The 19,969-nt window shown below is 30.8% G+C and overlaps 1 protein-coding gene across 1 annotated transcript; it reads right to left on the bottom strand.

The window, feature by feature from the left end:
* Nucleotides 1-1,151: 1,151 nt before the first annotated feature.
* LOC110655803 (E3 ubiquitin-protein ligase WAV3) lies at nt 1,152-4,328 on the bottom strand. Its single transcript, XM_021812251.2, has 2 exons — nt 3,557-4,328; nt 1,152-3,383 (listed from the first exon to the last, which is right to left on the bottom strand). The coding sequence occupies exons 1-2, from the start codon at nt 3,911-3,913 to the stop codon at nt 1,434-1,436; spliced, it is 2,307 nt and encodes a 768-aa protein (XP_021667943.2). The 5' UTR covers nt 3,914-4,328; the 3' UTR covers nt 1,152-1,433.
* Nucleotides 4,329-19,969: the final 15,641 nt, after the last annotated feature.

Raw genomic sequence — 19,969 nt, forward strand, 5'->3', positions numbered from 1 at the left:
GTAAATTAGGTGCCATTTCAAACATGCAAAGTATTTAATGTCAAATGAATTACATGCATTAATAAATAATTTTTTTTTCAACGAGAGATAAAAAAATAAAGAATTAGATGGTTCTCAAAGTAAAATGTTAAATATATGGATGCTCTAACGTGCAAGCTAGACTGGATAGGCAATAAACTCGCTAGATTTTGAAATCTTTAGGGTCATTTTCCCAAAAAGTTTAATTCAATTTCAAACAGCAACCTCTCTACTCTAGTAGTCTTGAACAGAGCCAAACTAAATCAAACCAAACCAGTATTCCCTTATGATCACGCAACACAAGCACCAGTTCTCTTGGTACAGGCTACAGAAACAAGAGGCAAGAAACCAAGTTTTCACATTGTGATATAGAATAAAGTTTGATGCTAGTTTGAATCATTTACACAGTAAAATCCGTTGGATTGATGACCCTGAGCCAGGTTCTTAGATGTGGACCAGACGAACAAATACAGCTATCTGGGAAAAAGAGAGAGAGATGTAACCTTGCATAGAAATGGCTAAAATTTTGGGTGATCTGAGCAGGGCTAACCCACGATAGGAACTCATCCAAGAGACAAGACCAGAATTTAATATCACTACTTAATACTAGTTAATACAGACAGAATCATGTCTTTCCAAATTACAATTATGGAAAAGAAAAGAAACCATCGACAAGGAAATAACTGCAATTATAGATAATCTTTAAAATTGGAATTGTTGCATTTAGCCAAAAGACCCAATGGATGAAAAAGAAATAGAAAAAGCATCATTATTACATGGGACCTAAGCCCATCATCTAAATCAAAAGAGGGTCTATCATAGTACTTAAAAAATCAAAACTCATTAAGGTGATATCATATTCACAACAAAAGAAATCATTCAATCATCATTTCAAGTCCCAGCTAGCTACCCCAATCATACTGTCCTATATGCTCCCAAACTACCATCTTCTCCTTTTTCATTTGATCATGAGAAGGTGTTATAAAAAAGAAAAAAGCCACCTTTATCCTTTTCTTTTTTTTTAAAAAAAAAAATACATTAAAACCTCCATTATCGTAGCCATTTACAACTTTATTTTGGGGGGGCTGACACAAATCATGATGCTAAAAGATTAAAATCCCTAACACTACAAATTGAGTCAAATGTGGATTCAATTTTTGATTGAAAATTAAAAAGACAAGCTTAAACACCCACGCTATGGATCCCGTGGGGTATTCCCTCTCTATCTCTTTCCCGCGCCGTCTGCAATCAGCTTGTCCCTCCTTTTACAATAAAAATATATTCTATCTATCTATCTAATTATAATCCACAATTTCGACCTCCCTTCATTTTTAATTTTTTTTTTTTCTTTTCTTTTTCCCAAAATCAATAATGTCCTGAAGAAAAGGTTTTCTTCTTTTCTTTTTTCCACTTAATTAAAATCTAGCGTTTTCGAAGCCGTGCAGATCGCTGACTTTATTCAACGACTTCTTCATCAGGGCTACCTTAGCCAGCTTTTCAGCCGCTCTCCAAGCTGAAGTAGGCGTGAGCGGCTCTCCATTCTCGTCAATCATAACCATTGTCTCCCTCTCGCTTCCTCTCCGCCGTTGGATCATCATCTGCTGCTGGTGCTGCTCTAGCCGATGCTGTTTAATCCGTTGTAACTCCGCAAGCTCAGCCTCTAACCCCCTAACGTACTCATCAGCGCATATGGAGCTGGATTGTAATATCAGAGCCCGAGACGATGCCAGCAAGTGGTGCGCGCTTGTGAAATCGTTGTGCACCACCAGTCTTCGAGTTTCGGCTATGGCCCGAGTGGTGAGGAAATGATTCCTCAGACGTTCGATTTTGGGTGCCGAAGATCGCACGGCGTGAGGACGGGGGACGAGTAGGGCCCGATCGCGGCCGTATACAACCTCCTGGGTGGCGGGGTCCTTGTAAAGGCAACGAACAGATATCACGTGGTGGAACCCAACAGCTGAAGATGGGACCCTCAACTCCACCAACAATTCCCTCTCTTCTTCCGCGTACAAATCGCCTAGCCGCACCGAGCCAGAGCTGAGAACGGTGGGCCTAGCGTTGCACGAATACACGGCTAATATCTCAGCTGGCGCTGAGCCGGAAGCGAAGCTAAGCTGAACTCTCAAGTCTTGTACTACCACACTCAGCAAACCACCCACGCATTTAGCAAACGCGTCCTCAGCCGGCTCGTGGCTGTAGCCGCCGCTTTGACCAAACCCAAACGCATGAACTGGGATCTCAATATGAGCAAATCGGGTGGACGAAACATGGCCTGAGGCATGCCGTTGATTCCCAGTATTGCTTTGGACTCTTTCATCCTGACCGTCGGATAGCAGTATGATGCTCGCAACTGGATTCCGTTCTCTCCTGTCTTCGAGAACCTTACTTGCTTTCCTCAAAGCATCTCCTACGCTGGTCCCTTGACCACACACGAGACGGTCAATGATGCGGCGAGCCGACCGCTGGCCGTGAGCCGTCATTCTCCTCAGAGGTAACAACCTCTTAGGACTGGACGAGAAAGCCACAATCGATAGCCGATCAGCCGAGCCGAGAGACGAAATCACCAATCTCATGGCGCGTTTAAGCATCTGCAATTTAGCTCCAGTCATGCTTCCACTTACATCAAGAACCGTGACCAAATCAACTGGCGCCCGATGCAAAGGGTCCAAAAGCGGTGCCGTATTGCTACTGCGTGCCTGTTGTGGCGGTGGTGGCGCTTTCACCCTCAATGCCACCGCATAAGTTTCATAGCCACGGCCCACGGAAACAATAGCAGCTTCGGGTAACAGTCTGACCTGAACATTTCTGGAATCACTGGTGCCATTGAGCGTAACATCATCTGATTTGATTGAAGAATGGGTAGGATTAACGAAGAATCCTTGAAATTCCTCGACATCGTCATCTTCCCCTTCTTCGGCATTCTCATCGGCTTCAGGAATCGGAATAAATCTTCCACCGGCAGTTGGAGAAAGCAATGGCTCATCATCATCATAGGATCTCGAATCAGAGGTTTTTGGATTTAGAGATACTGGCTGGGGTTCGTGTCTTGGGGTGGTCTTAATGGCTCTGGGTGAAGATTCGACCACCAAAACTTTTTTCTCTTCAAGTTTGGGCTGCTTGTCGCTGTTGGAATTGTTATCGGCATTGGTGTTCTGAACGGCGTCATTTTGTGGGTGAAGATTCTTGTGGATGGCGAGTAAAGGAACATCTTTCCAGGTAGAGTTGCAGACGGGGCACACAAGGCTGCCATGCTTACGGACATGGGCGGCTATACAAGGGAAGTGAAAAGCGTGTGCGCATTCTGCTGTGTATATTGCCGTGCCCTGACCTGTCTTCACGCTATTCAAACAGATTCCGCAGCTACTCTGCGAAAAAGGAAAACAACAGAGCAAAACCATCAGCCAACAAAGTCAAATTCTTTCCGACATCAGATCCCGCAACAACTCTCTTACGTAGTTGAAATTAAAATGAATGAGACGAAAAGAGTAAATTAGAACCGTTTCATGAAAGTTTTATAGACGGATGCTGGAAATCTTACCCTGAATTTGAAGCTATTCTTGAAGAGGGACAGCTTAAGAGGAGATCGAGGAGAGGATGGGTTTGAACTCTTAGCTGCTCTGGGTGTGGTTTTGCAATGGAGCACGGGACTTTCATTCGTGGAAGGTGGTTCCGAAGTATTACTTGTAGTTCGGCAACGTAAGCTTGGGCTAGAGATGGGCTGCGACCGTAGGCGAGGCGTGGCGGGGTTGGTTCCACCAGAGAGGAACCCTAGCTTGGCACAGCTTCTGGGGATTGGGCTACGACTAGGACTTGTTTGTTGTTTGTCTGAAATTGAGGTAATATCTGGGTCTCTAGGAATGGTAGTGCAAAAGGCTCTTCTCCAACCTGTACCCATTATGAGTGAGTGACCAAAGCAAAGACTCTCTTTTTGCCTTTCTTTTTTGCTGCCGCTGAATCTTTATGTATCTGTTTCTATATATCTCCACCTTTCCTTATGTTTCGTAGAGGTGGAGAAGATAAAGAAAAAGTTTTGTTTTGATCGATCTGAGGTTGCCACAGAAGACAAAAGCGCAGAATCAGATTCAGCAATAAGAGCATGGGATCAAACGAAAAGAGAAGCAAAGAGACAAAGAAGTGGGATTTAAGAGAGAAAGAACCCAATACACAGAACTTTCTTTCTATTTCTATTTCTCTTTTGCTCTCATTTCTTATTTCGACTTTCTATCCTATACTGTTCTCTCCATGGATAACCCCAAAAAGATATCTGGCAACCTAAAGGCTTGAGATCTACTGCTTCTCTTTCTCTGTGTTTGATAGTTTCGCTTTGAAATATATATTCCTTGGAAATGGTAAATAAGGACTTTACCCTTGTCACCGGCACGTGTTGGTTTATTTTTTACGTTGCCGGTCAACGTTTCAGCCACCCTGTATACCACGTTTTAGCCACCGACCTTTACACTGGTCACCATCTCGTGCATGCTCCCATACTCTTTTAAGAATCTCGTTTCACGCGCCCTGCAGGGATAACTTCACGTGATTCTTCGTGGATTGTCAATGCGTGGCCTTCACATTCATAACTGCGTGTGGAAACAGAACTGGAACTGTCGCGCTTGTCTCTCTCGTTCATGCATGATACGGCTTGGTAGTTGCTCCTGATAATTATCCGGCGCGGTCAAGAGCATTATTTGAAATTTGTAATCACCAATGGCATCCGTTCATCGTTATTTATCAATTATGTTATATAAATAAACAAAATATAACAAAACATTAACTAATTTAGTATAATTTTTCTCCTCTCTTTATTTCTTACCATACTTGAGAGAGATATACAAATTTCGTTAGCCTATTAAAAAATATGCATTTATTTGCTTTATCTAAATTCTCTAATTTATTTTACCATCAATTTTCTTCCTCTGATATTTTTTTTTATCTTTTCCAAACGTGGCTAAAAAACGGGTGGGAGCTTTCAAATACGGATGGATGTAGGAACCTAGGATTGGCAATACCCAGATAACCCCGGTAGGGTGGTAAAAAATGGAAACTTTGTTACGGAGAAAGAAAATAGAGGAATATATATATATATATATATATATATATATATATATATAATTAAGAAAGAAAATAATTTTTTAAATAATAAAATATTTATTTTATTTTTTATTTAAAATTAAACTAAATAATTATATAATGAAAAAATAATTTTGTTTATTTTTACACAATTTCTCTTTAAATGAATAGAAATGAATAATAATTTATATTTGTTATTTCTCGCACTTTTTTCTCTTAATTTTTTATTTCAAATAAAAAATATATTTTTATTTTTCTTCATAGTTTTTAAAGTTACACAAGTTTAAAGGTAGCCAAATCTCTTTAAAGTTGGTTGAATTTTATGAAACTGTGATTCAGTTACGGGAATTTCACTTCAATCATGTTCAAAGGATAATTAAAAATAATAATAAATTCTTGAATTTGGCCAAATACAATCTGGCTATAAGAATCAACAGTGTTGAACATGACTGAAGTTTGGGAAGTTGATTCCTCAACGAAAACGAATATATATATATAACTCTATATGAGTTAGAATAACACATAAATTTGTATTGTAAAGGGAATTTAATTTTTTCATTAAAAAAATTAAATTATACTCTCTATCTAATCTAAGTAAAATTTGTAATTAAACATGATGATTGAATAAAAAATAGGTTTATTAAGATACAAAATTTATATGCATAACTTATGTTATTTATTTTGGTTTGTTAATCATAAAAATGATCAAACTAAAATAAAATAAAATTAATAGTTTATTAGTCACTAAAGTGGCCAAACTATGAATGATGTTTTCATGTATATAAAATTCTCAATTATGTATACTAGTAGATGCCTATGATAAAAAATGGATTAATTGATACATACTAGTCATCAGAACTGAATGATTTTATTACTTTATGAATAGTGAGAATTAATCAACTATTTTTATGAATAGTGAGAATTATGAGGGTAATAATATTTTATTAAATATATATTAAATGTCCAAAGATAACATGTATATTTGATGTAAGTTAATTATTGTCTAATCAAGTTTAAAGGTATTTAATTTATAAAATTATATTATAGTATCTACCAAAATGAGAACTGTAGTATACTCTACTTATTTAAATTGTCTGAATATATTTTAATTTGAGTATGTAAATATTATTTTGCAGCTATTAATCTTCATTCGCAAGTTTCATCTATTATTGTATTCAATGGGCTTAAACTTCTCTAAATCTTGTGAGCAAGTCAAGTTCCATTTATATGTCTAGGAACTTGACTTAGCATTATTGTAAGACAAACCCGCTACTATTACAGATACAAGCAATGAAGAATAAAAGTTACACCACAAGCAATGGAAATGGTCAAATATTCTGTGAATCACTATTGCCAATAACATTAAAACAACAATTCCACAAACTGAAAATATAAAAAAAAAATACCTTAATTTTATGAAAGAATGGTTTCGTTCTGCAGACAAGTCACTCACTGGGACTCTAATGGCACAACTCACAACCATGAAGTATAATGGGTCGAAGAGTATGCACAAGCACATTATAGAGATGAGTAATATTGCAGCAAGGCTAAAGACCTTAGGGATGGCCGTGGATGATGCCTTCTTGGTGCAGTTCATTCTGAACTCATTACCTCCTGAATATGGGCCATTTCAAATCAATTATAACACTATTAAAAATAAGTGGATTGTTAATGAATTGGCCAGTAAGTTAGTTCAAAAGGAAACGAGACTAAATAATCAAGGGACTCATTCTGTCAATATTATGGGTCAATGAGCTGGTAAAGGACTTAAACTAAAGGCCAACAAGTTTAAGAAGAAAAAGAAATGATCTTCAAATATTTCTCAAATTGAAAAAAGGGAACAAATGGCATATAAGTATCGCTTTTGTAAGAAAGTAGGATACTATCATAAAAATTGCTTCAAATGTAAAGTTTGGTTCAAAAAGAAAGGTAATCCTTGTGCTTATGTATGTTTCGAATCAAACTCAATTGAAGTTTCTAATAATACTTGGTGGCTTGATTCTGGTGCTGTTACTCATGTGTCCAACTTGATATAGAGGTTTGTTACAATCCAAACCACAAACCCAACTAAAGACTTCCTATTTATAGAGAACCAAATAAAGGCTCCAATTGAAGGCATATGGACTTACCGTTTGATTTTAGATAGTGGCTACCACTTAGACATTTTACAAACTCTCTTTGTACCTTTAGTTTCTAGGAATATTATTTCTATCTCAAAACTTGATAAATCTGGGTTTAATGTTAAGTTCGGACATGGATGTTTCAGTTTATTTAATAATAATAATAATTCCATTATTTGTTTTGGAATTCTTACTAATGGTTTATATAGGTTGAAACTTGATGATAATTTTGCTGAATCCAAGCTTCTCACTTATAGCAATATTGAAATTAAACATAGTAGACTGAATGAAGATTCTGCTTTTTTGTAGCATTAGCATTTGGGTCACATATCCAAAGAAAGATTAAAGAAGTTGATAAAGAATGAAATTTTATCGAGCTTAGATTTTACTGATATTATTGTGTGTGTGGATTGCATTAAGGAAAAGCAAACCAAACACAATAAAAAATGAGCTACAAAAAGCAATTAGCCTATTGAAATTATACACACTGATATATGTGGGTCTTTTGATACTCCATCTTTTGACAGATAAAAGTACTTTATTACCTTTATTGATGATTTTTCACATTATGGACATATTTATTTATTTAATAAAAAACCTCAATCAATAAATATACTTAAAGTATACATAAATGAGGTTGAAAGGTAATTAAATAGAAAAGTGAAAATAATAAAGTCAGATAGAGGTGATGAATACTATGGGAAACACACTAAAATGGGATAATGTCCTGGTCCATTTGCAAAGTTCTTAGAAAGTCGTAGCATATGTGCATAGTATACTATGCCAGGTACTCCTCAACAAAATGGGGTGGCAGAAAGGCGAAATCAGACTTTAATGGATATGGTTAGGAGTATGATGAGTAACTCTTCTTTACCTATATTTTTGTGGATGTATGCACTTAAAACCGTTGTATACTTGTTAAATAGGGTTCCTAGTAAGATAGTCTCAAAAGCACCTTATGAATTGTGGACTGAAAGGAAACTTAGTTTAAGGCACTTGCATGTTTGGGTTACTGAGCGAAAACAAGAATTTATAATCCACATGAAAATAAATTAGATTCTCGAATGATAACTGGATACTTCATTGGTTATCCAAAGAAATCTAAAAGGTATAGGTTTTATGTTTCAAACCATAATTCGAGAATTATGAAAACTGGCAATGCAAGATTCCTTGAGAATGGATGTAACACCCTTACATTTATTAGTTCTAAAGGTCTCTAATGCAAATTCCATATCAGCAAAGCACGGAGATAGTATTGGGCTCAAAAAGTAATGATATATAAAATGAGGGAACTAATCACTAGAGGCGCGTTTGGTGGAATGGCCTGGAGAGTTGGAAGAACTTCAGGGTTAAGAGTGCTCACTTGAGAAAAATCCTAGGATTGGTGACCTCCTGGGAAATTCTCCATTCCACCTATGTGACAAAACCGTGAGGCTTATGGCTATAGAGGACAAATCCTCTAGTGGTTGGAGCCTGACCATTACAATTGGTATCAGAGTCGTTCGCGTGTTCTCCTGGGTGATGGTGGGGCAAACCTCAGCGAGGATGCTGAGTCCCGAAAGGGGAGGAGAAAAGTCCCTTAGGTAAATCTCACATCGACAAAGTACAGAGATTGTCTTGGGTTTAAAAAGTAATGATATATAAAATAAGGAAACTAATTACTAGAGGCTCATTTTGGTGGAATGACCTGAAGAATTAGAAAAACTCCACGTTATTCATATAATTACATGATAGATTAGTGAAATAAATATGATAAAAATCTTAAAATTGTATAAACATATGTTAAGATTCATATATTTAAATGTATGTGTCAATTTTTTTTTTTCTTCAGGTGGGGATCAGAAATTTTATTTTTTGAAAAAATATTATTTTAAATATTATTATTTAATAAAAATTATTTAATGGTTTTAGTTTTAATTTTTCATTAAAATTTTAAGATATTTTTAATAAAAATTTTAATAATAATAATAATGATATTAAATATGTCCATACATTTACCCAGAACTGCTGCGAACGTGAAAGACAGTAATAAAAATGTGGTAAAAAGTCTCAGAATTTCTGAGCGGCTCAGACACTCACATGACTGGTCGTTTCTAGTGGTGTCAGTGGTTTTGACACTGCCGTATCAAGGCCCCTCTTTAGGTCCTTGGGTCCTACTACTACTACTAATTGCCAGTGGGTCCAATTTTTTATGTAAGGGCAAAATTTTATTTATATCATATTGATTCATTGTCAATTTTAAATATAAATATATTTATTTAATACTAAATTTTAATATATACATTATAATTTTTAAATTTATAAAATTTTTCTATTGAATCCATGATAATTGGCAAGACAAATTCAAATGTAAAAAAAAAAAATATTCATGCATGATTCAAATAGAATTCAGATTTAATATTCTAGATACTCATTATTGCAATTTAATTATCTAAATAAGGTTTTTGGGTATTATGTATTTATGGGTGACTTGTTTTTATTATTTATTATCCATAATATATATCTCTCTTTAGTTAATAAATATACCCATTAGAAATATTTTTTAGAATATGTCTCTTCCTAAAATATGGCCCAATCATTTTTTTTATAAATAAAATCAAGTAAGAAAGAAAAAAAAAAGATTCATTTTCTCTTTTTCTATTCTATCTTTTCTCTCTCTATCATATTTTTATTATAATATTACTCCCTCTAATTTAAACATTAAAGAGTTTTCACAAGGATTTTCTTAATGAAAAAGATGCTAGTCTTTTAGAATTCACATCGAATATGAAAATTATTTACATAGCGCTTATATAAAATAAAGAATCTTAGTAAAATTATATTGATTTTATTAAAATATCGAGTCTTATTTCTGAGTATTGAATCTGTACATTTTTACTTGGATAGAAAAAATTAACTAATTATATTTTTTAACCATAATTTCTACATTACAGAGTTGAATAAACATTAAATAAAAATTATATAAATTAATATGATACTAAATATATTTATTATATAAATCCGTCCACTTTTATATATCACTTTTCAAATATTATTTTATTCAAAATTATTCATCACCTTACAAAAATTGAGATACATTAATTTTTTTATCCTTATATTTATTAAGAATAATAATTATTTCTATAATTTTTTTATAACACATCTTATCATTTTTATTTTTTTTTTACTTAAATAAAATAAAAAATAAAATAATAGTGGGCATAATATAGATAATACTTTCTCTGTCTTTAAATTAAAAAAAAAGTTGAAAAAATAATTAGATAATGATTGATTAAAATGGACTTGTATTTAATTAAAGTAGAATAAAATAATAAAAACTTAAATATAAATTTCTATATCATAAGAAAAAAAAAATTATAAAGTACATATTAAATGTATTTTGTGAAAACACAGATATGTGTGCAACTATATAATAAAATTTAATTATAAATTTTAAAAGATCCTCCAATTGGCATTATTGAATTAAGAAATGATTAGTAGGGCGGTAGAGGTAGAGTGGGGCAGAGAGTGCAATAAATGCAGAGGGAGACGCATGAAAAGGAGGTAAGCAGTGGCAATTAATTACTTATTAAAATCAGTAAAACCATAAAGTAATAAATCTGACGGTCACGGTTGTGGTACCTTCCCGGAATAAACGTACCTGACTCCGCACAACACTCAATAATTTCTCTCTCACTCTCACTCCCACATGGGGCCCTCTTTTCTAGGAGTCTATTTTTAACGCCGTTAGCTGCCTACTGCTGACGTTTTTCGGTCATTGGGAACCGCTGAAACCCCATGCGTCAAAAATGTCAACTCCTTCCGGGAAGAAAGTGGTATATGTGATTTTAATTATTTTTTTTTCCAATTGATTCTAATTATTTAACTAATCATTTTTTAATTACTTCTACTTTTTATTTTGTATTTTTTAATTAATTTTTTTTAAATTTTACATGAAAATTAAATGAATAAATAATTATTTATTTCATATATTTTAAAAAATATATCATTTGATTTTTATATTTTGTTTGTTAAATTATTTAATTTTTTTATTAATTTTTTTTATTATTAATAAAAGTTTAATTATTATTTAATTTATTTATTTTAATATTAATTAGTCTCTATATTTAAAAAATATATATTAATTAAATTTATTATTTAACTCTATTAATTATTTAGTCTTATAATTATTTTTATATCTAAACTATTTTAATTTTATCTTATTTCTCTCTCATTTTTTTTATTTTTCTTTTTTTTATGTTTCTTATCCTCTATACTCATATCTTTCTTCCCTATATTCTCTCTTTATTTTTATCTATTAACAAAAATGATATAAATTATTTGCACAAAAAATTAAATCTGTTTCTTTAAAATTTTAATTAATCAAGAAAAATTATTTATCAATAAAAAATACTAAAATAATGTCTAAAAATTTGAAAAAAAAATATAAATTTAGATTAAGTTTCCATATAAAAAATTTTTTATTTTTAAGGAGAATTATATTTTATAAAATATTGTATTTTTTAAAATATATACACTAACTAATCAGTTGCACTAAAATAGATTGACTAAATAGTAATATTTTTTAAAATACAAGAATTAACTAATTACTTTTTTTTAAATAAATGACTAAATTATAGTTTGTATAGTATGAATAATAGGTAATTTGATGGAGTGATTAAATTATTTAATAGAAGTAAAATATAATGGTTAAATAGTATATTTTTTAAATGTATGAGTTAAATAATTAATTTTATTAGAATAAAAAAATAAATAATAATTTTTTCAAATTAAATTAACTATATATATATTAATTTATGTTTTTGTTTGATTTTGGAAGGGCTACAAGGTAGGGTTTTTAGTGGTGTTTTGCCAATTTTTGGAAGTGCTCATGTTTTGGGAGACAACACTCATACACTTACAACAAACATTTATTCCGCAATAAAACAATATAAACACTGCACTTCATCAACCTGCATTGTCTCTTTACTGCCTTTTTTTTTTCTTTGATTAAAGGAGAAATCATAATTTAATTTTTCAATATTATATTTTTAATTTATTAACTAAATTTTATATTTTGATAGATATAATATCGTGATTTTGCTATTTAATTATTGATTATAATTATTGATTCAAGTAGTTGAATTCTGATAATCAAATGCTAAGTGTTTGATGAGTGCTCTAACACTTTATTCGGAAAGTTTTTTAGGAGAAGGAAAATAAATAATATTTTCTTTTTTTTTTTTTTTTTTTTGCTATTGTTTGGATAGAAAGGGAAGAAAATAAAGAGAAAAAAAAATAAATTTACAATTTTATCCTATATATTTAAAAAAAAAACTTTAAAAGGGTAATTTGATAATTTTGATGTATAAAGAAACACTTTTATTAATTTTTCTCCAAATTAAAGAGAAAATAATAAAAAGAAATAAAATTTATTTTCCTCCCCTTATTTTTCCTTCATTTTCAAACAAAAGAAAGAAAAATGACATTTTATTTTTCCATATTTATTTTATTTTCTCTCTCTTTTCCTTCTATCAAAATAGGGTGTAAGTGCAATATCACATTACATTCATCAAGAGAGGGACGATTCAGATTTTGAATGAAACGTAAGAACCAAATTGCGATGACATGTCAATTAATCTTGTATGAAATTATGTGTAAACATTATCATCAAGCATCTTGCTACAAGAGTAGTTAATATCAACAAGATAAGCATTTATTATAAAGATTTTTTTTTTAATTTTAGTAAAATTATTAATTATAAAGAATTATGATTAAGATCTATTTTTAGAATTTATAAAGATTTGATGTTAGCTTCCACTATAGTATTCAAATGGAGTTATTTGTGAAGAAGCAAAGTAAGATTTGGCAAAATAATAGAGGTAAAAGTCAAAAATTATATGTATTAAGTATCTAATCATCTCACCCCGTTTCGGCTTTACTGCTTTAAATGTGTCGGCATGACAAAACTGGTCTCAAAAGGTGATTGATGAATTCCCTCAATTATTTTGTCATATTCGTTGGGGGCGTTAGAACGTTGAGTGCTCATCATAAAATATAATTTTTAGAAAAAAAACAAAGTAATAAAAATGATCTTCATTTAAAAAAAAAAATTATATATGTTTTTTTTTAATAAAAAATTTTATTATTTTTAACAAAGTGTCCTGCGCTCACCTTAACTCAACATCCATGCCCAACACTCTGCTTCTCATCTTCTTCGCCACACCTCATTTGACTGCCTTCTAACTCAAGCCTTCCTTTCTCATGGGTATCTACAACTCTCACCTCCCATTTAGCATCATGCTGCCGTGTTTTCACCTCTCTATTCGATCAGACCCAGCGTGCTCGCTGGTCCTTCTTTGTTACGACAACTCCACGTCAAGCCGGATCCTCCTCTCCAATTTTGGATGCAATTCCCTTCCCTTGTAACTCTATTTCAACCTCACCTTCCGGATCCTCCCTTGTAACCCTTTCTTACAGAAATTTGCGTTAGAGGAAGCAATTTTGCTATTACTATTATAAAATTGACGTTTTAATCATATTTAAAATATTATATATTTTATTTATACTATTTAGTGATAATATTTATATTAATATTTAAAAATTAAAGGAATGATTCATACAAAATTACTCTTATAGTTTTTTGAGGTTAAAGGAGTACATTAACTATTATCGATAATAATTTTATATTTAACGACTAATTCAATAATTATTTTTATCGAACACTTTTTATTTTAAATTACTATATGAATAACTAATATAAACAGTCAATAATTAGTAAAACAATTAATAACTATTAAAATAATTAATATTATTAAATAAAATCTTGATGAGTCTAAATAAAAAATATGAAAGTGTAATAATAGATTTTCAACTTTAAATTATATATTAAGCGTTACATTTTAAAATTTCTTTAAATGTTAGAAACTATTAATTTGCTATGAAGCAAAATAACAGTCGCTAGTTTGTCAAGTAAGCATCATTCAACAAGACGAAAAGTAATCATATCGTTGAGAAAATAATGCAATAAATAAATAAATAAAAAGGTTATCTCCAATGGACCCTCGCATGGAGACTACTGGCTAACATAGTGTTCATCGTTTTGTGCAAAAGATAAATATCAAAATTAATTTTAATATTAATTTTTTTAAATAAATTTAAAAATGAAGGTCTCAAAAAGGATAATAAATTAGTGCAATATATAATTATAATTAGAAAAAGAAAATTAAAGATTAATGGTAAATTTTGTAGATAATCAATACTTATTCATAAGACACGTGGGAGCTAAAATGTTGAAAGATCATTTGGCATTATGGTATAGATGCTGTTATATGAAGTCTTGGAAGATACATATGCATCTGCTGGTGGACTCCTTCCCTCTCCGAATCATTATATTTTGCTTCCACGTAGCCGCTTTTAAAAAAATTAATTTATTTTTTTTCTATAAAATAATTATCATTACATTATATAGCTTCTGAAATAATTAAAATAAATAATGAGCCAATACCAAGTATTTTGGATGAGCATTGTTTGAATATAAAATAAAAAAATAAAATAAATCATTTAGGTTTGAATTTTAATTTTTTTAGTAATTCAATATTTTTTTTAATTTTGACTGGTTTAATTTTTTTTTTTCTCTCAATAATTTCATTTACTTAATTAATGAGCAAATTGAAATAAATTGATTGATTGATAACACTTTAATTTTAAATATTATTGAATTAATAATTCAGTTGCATGTCGTTTTATCTAATTCATTGTATAGGAAATTAATGTATAAATCTTGATATTTTTTTTTTAGTTTTAAAAAATTATGTACAAAAAAGCAAAAAAAAAGAAAATAAGGTACTTCAAATATGCCCTTTTGACTACCAAAGAAAACATGGGTTGTGCGTAGGGGAGAGCAGAATTCAATTTAAATTAAAAAATTGAATTAAATTGAATTAATTTAGTTCAATTGATTTGATTTTAAAATAATTTTGATTTGGTTCAGTTTATATATATGTCAAGGAAAATTAAAGAAAATCGAATCGAACCCTAAGATTTTTATGTTTTTGTTTCTAATTTTTTTGATTTTTATGTTTTTATTATTTAGATTTAATATTGAAAATATGAATTTTATAAAATTCAATTTGATCGATTTAAAATTGAATCGAACTAATATTTATCGATTTAATTCGATTTGATTTTCTCTTATTAATCGATTTGATTCGATTTTTAAAATTTTTAATTTTTAATTTCAATTTTTTCAGTTTTATTTAGTTCAAAACCAAACCGACCGTTTGCACACCCCTAGTTGTGCGTATCTTAAGCAGTTGGCTTGGTTGTGCTATGATTTTTTTTTTTTTTTTATATTCAATGGAAACATAATTCACCGATTACAGTGGATGAGCTATAAAATGAAACGTAGCCTTTTTATTTTTCTCAAGTGATAAATCTTGAACTCCAAATTTTTTAATTTTTTACACTTTAAAAATATAAAAAGACTAATCAAATTATCCTTAATTAGCATACTATGTTTTTTTTTAATTTAGTTTATTGAGTTAAATATTAATTAACACACTAGACAATAAAAAGTAGCCTTTTTTTATTATAAAAATAATTTAACTTGAAATAAATAGATAAAATATTTAAAGATTATTCACTTTTATATAAAAATAAATAGATAAAATATTTAAAGATTATTCACTTTTATATAGAAATAAATAGATAAAATATTTAAAGATTATTCACTTTTATATACTGTGATTAAAACAAAAAAATAGTAAGAGTATCTAATTTGGCTGATGGTTTGGCTGTCTCTGTTCAATAACTGTGCGTTTTGAAGGGCATATTACCCACTAACTGGCACGTGAAGGGTGGGTCAAGTTTATCCAATTTTCATCTAGTGTTAAATTAATCAATAGTGTATGATTATGAGAGAAGTCCTTCATGAATATGATTTATAACTTAGAAAATAAAAAATAAAAAATAAAAACCTACATGTCACGTGACATAATTGGACACCCCATATGGAAGAGCCCATCATTTCACGCACCCCAACTTGAGAATTGTTCTCTCTCTCTCTCTATACATGTGCAATTTGACCAATTAGTTAATTACATTATTTAGACCAAATTAGGATATTTAATATCTTTTTAAATTTTAAATTAAGTCATATTATAATTATTTTTAAAATTATAAATTTAAATGTATCTCCTAATCAATTATTCTTCAACCAAATCCAAAGGGGAAAAAGAAAACAAATAGAGCGGCATGTGTTGCAGAAGAATTGCATATGGGGGTGTGATTATAGCCATAATCGAATCCCCAAATCGAAGAAAGTTGATTTTTTCTTTCTTTAGTAGAAAGTGATATTATTTTAGTTAATAATTTTTGTGGGTAATGGGATCTGAAATCACAAAGTTAATACATAAATAAATAAGATTACTCAGATATGATTATGTCATTAATTAAGATTAATCTCCACTCTCAAACTGCTCAATTTGGGTGCGCTGGCGGCGGCGTGGCCTACTACTCTGGTTTTGGCATCTTTATATTCTCAATTCATCCCTTCTTTATTTAATTATTTTCCATTCATTAACCATAAATAATTTAATCACTTAATTACTATAGCATTTTCATGATAACCCATTTAACCTCCTCATGAAAAATAAAATAAAATACAACTTGAACTTTGGTTCTTCATATTTTATTAGATAAATAAAGAAAATGAAGAGATTCTAATTGGAAGTTCATTGCTATTAAGGGTGAGATTAAAGTAGTTGGAGAAGGCACATGGATGGTAAGTTATAAAAATGGGTTAGGAAATTATGGGGAGAAAATCCATAGAAATTGATATAAAGAATAAAAGGCATTTATGAGGTTGAAAGCGAAAGCTTTCCTTCCTGTTTGTTGTTGAGTCGTTGCCACAAAATGGAGCACATGCCTATGAGCTTTGTGAATGAAATCAAACTGCTACAATCCCTAACAGCTTCACTTCATATTTATTTTCTAATATTTGCATGACCAACATGCATGTCTATTAGCCTTTTTCCTTTAATTTTTTCCCCATGTATTTGCCTACCAAATCATTATTATAAAAGAACCCACCCAATTAAAGAATATTTAATTTTTGGCTGCTTTGAAACTTATTATTCTTCATCCATCTTGCCTTGCATAAATAAATTTTCATTTGGGTCCTTAGCCAACCCTTGTGGTCCTCTACTCTCCCATCATCTCACAAAACAAAAGAAAGAAAATTGTTGTTATTTGGTCATGATTTATTGACAATAATAAAGAGTTTTAACTCAAAGAAATTGAGTTTCAGCTGAAATTACTGAATTATTAATTTAATAATTAATCATTCATAATTTTATTTATATATATTGATAATATGATAAATTAAAATTTACCCATTTTCGAATAAAATCAACGCTATCATTGATCATATTATAGTATAGTGTCATTCATAGAATTTGATACATAGTTTTTGGTCACACCCTTTAAGGGAAGCAAAGAGAAAGCAAAAAAAAAATTGTTGGCGAGGCTTTTTTCAAGGAATTGAAAGTGACAAAAATAAATAGGAATTGTGCTGAAAATTGGAAAAGGACAATGGAAATGGAATCAACCAATTAATTTCAGAGTTTTGACATTATTAATTTGGCCAAGTTCAAGCACAGGTCAATTAGCGTATAAGTTTGGTACGACGAAGTCAAAATTTGGCTATTTGAACGCATCATTTTGTCATCATCAACCAGGACGACCATTGCCTCCCTCATTTCATGTGCTCGAGACTTTCATCACTAGTTGCCTCAAATCCTGGAACTGTGACAACTAGTGACGAACTCTGATTTAAGGTAATTAGGTGAATCCCATGTTAACTAGAGTAACCCTACCCATCATTTTGGATTAAGAATATTGGGGCATTAACACCCTTTACAATTTTCCTCTTGATAGATCCTAATCATTTGGATCTGGGTTGGTCCAGTCAGATTCTTGCAATGAGCACCATTCAGAATTTTCCAGGGTGGACAGACAGCCATGATTGGGTAATGCAAAAATCTTGATGGACTTGTGATTGAAGATGGAGATTCCCTTGAGCCATCAAGCATGGAGCCCCCCATTTAGCTTGAAAGCCAAGAGATTTTGATATGACCCATTTGGCTGGAGGGTCCTTGATAGTGCAAGGTTGCTATAATAACACGTATATAAATGCGAATTCTACAAGAAATTGCTTACAGGCTAAATTCCAGTAATCCACTGCAAAAACCCATTTGATAAAAACCTAGAATGGACCAAAATCAATTGAAGGGCACCACACTAGCATATCCTAGGTTGTTTAGCCCTAAACTTTTTTCTTTTTCCCCCTTTTTTAAATCCTTAAAATTTGACTATTGTTATGGAATGTCATAATCTTCTATTTGTTAAAAAAGAGAAGGGGTTGGACCAAATCATATCTTGGCAATTGACTCCAAATGAGAACTTGGGAAAAAAAAAAAAAAAGAGGCTAAGGTAATCTATATTATCATACCATAATTGATGGTGATTTGCACCCAAGGACTAAAAAAATATTTCTTGTGCATAGGGTTTGACATATATTATAATTGAAAATGGTATTATATTTGATCATAGGGTTTCAATAATTTAAAAGAATTGAGATTAAACCGTAAACTGGAGGTTTTTTCAATTTCGATTTTGATTTTGATTAAATTTGACAATTAACTTTTTTAAAGAAAAAAATTAAAAAGAAAACTCTAATTTCAAATCGAACCATAATGGGTCCAGTTATATCTGCCCTTGTTGACATCTTTTTCGCAAACCCTAATAGCACTTTATTTCATTTTCTGGGTTGCGTATCCAATCTACTAACAATTGAAGAAATGATAACTAATTAATGGGTTTGGTATGGAGCAAACAGCTTTAAATCGATTAGACACGTATAGCAGAAAATTAGAAGAAACAAACCATGTGGAATGTTTAGTTGACTCCATTATATTGTAAACATGTTACCTAATTGATTCATCCCTTATCGCTAATAATAGAGATTTATTTGCATTTTTATGTTCATGTACACTTCCATTTTGGCTAAAAATATTGGGTCAAGCTTGCTGATAAATAGGTCAATATCTATAGCTAAAATTCAGGTTGTTCTAGTCGCTGACATCCGTCACAAGGCAAACCACTACCTCTCAGGCCTCCTGACTAATTCTACCACATAGGCCAATGATAGACACTAACTCTCCTTGTGAATAGTTATTGATTTAACCGGTATACAGTAATCTAAAAATTTAACTTTTATTGGTTAATTTATGAAGAAGTATGAAAAAAAAAATTCAATTTAACTTAACCCCATATTTTATTGTATGAATATTTTTTTTTTATTTACAATCTATGACTTAAAATTAGAAATGTACATACAATTCTAAAATGATCTATTAATATGCTAATAAGTTGTTTAACACCAATTTCATCTATCACTTTGTTGTGAAAGACTAGATTGATATATTCAATCATAAGTATCTCCATATTTCACTGAGTAGGGTTTGGCTTTAAAATTTTGTTTACTATATTTTTTGTGATTACTTTATTCTTTTAATTATTACATTAGAATTTATCAATTTATCCAAGAGTAGTTTACTATATAAAATTCCTTTACTTTTACGAATTTAGTACCATTTATCTCATTTTATACAATGAAAAATATTGAATAATACATGATTCACTTCATATATGATTAATTTAAGAAAATGAAGAACATGACATTAAAAGTAATTACTTATATACAATTAGCTTACTTCTATAAT

The sequence above is a fragment of the Hevea brasiliensis genome, chromosome 12 (assembly GCF_030052815.1).
Source record: "Hevea brasiliensis isolate MT/VB/25A 57/8 chromosome 12, ASM3005281v1, whole genome shotgun sequence".
NCBI lineage: Eukaryota > Viridiplantae > Streptophyta > Magnoliopsida > Malpighiales > Euphorbiaceae > Hevea > Hevea brasiliensis.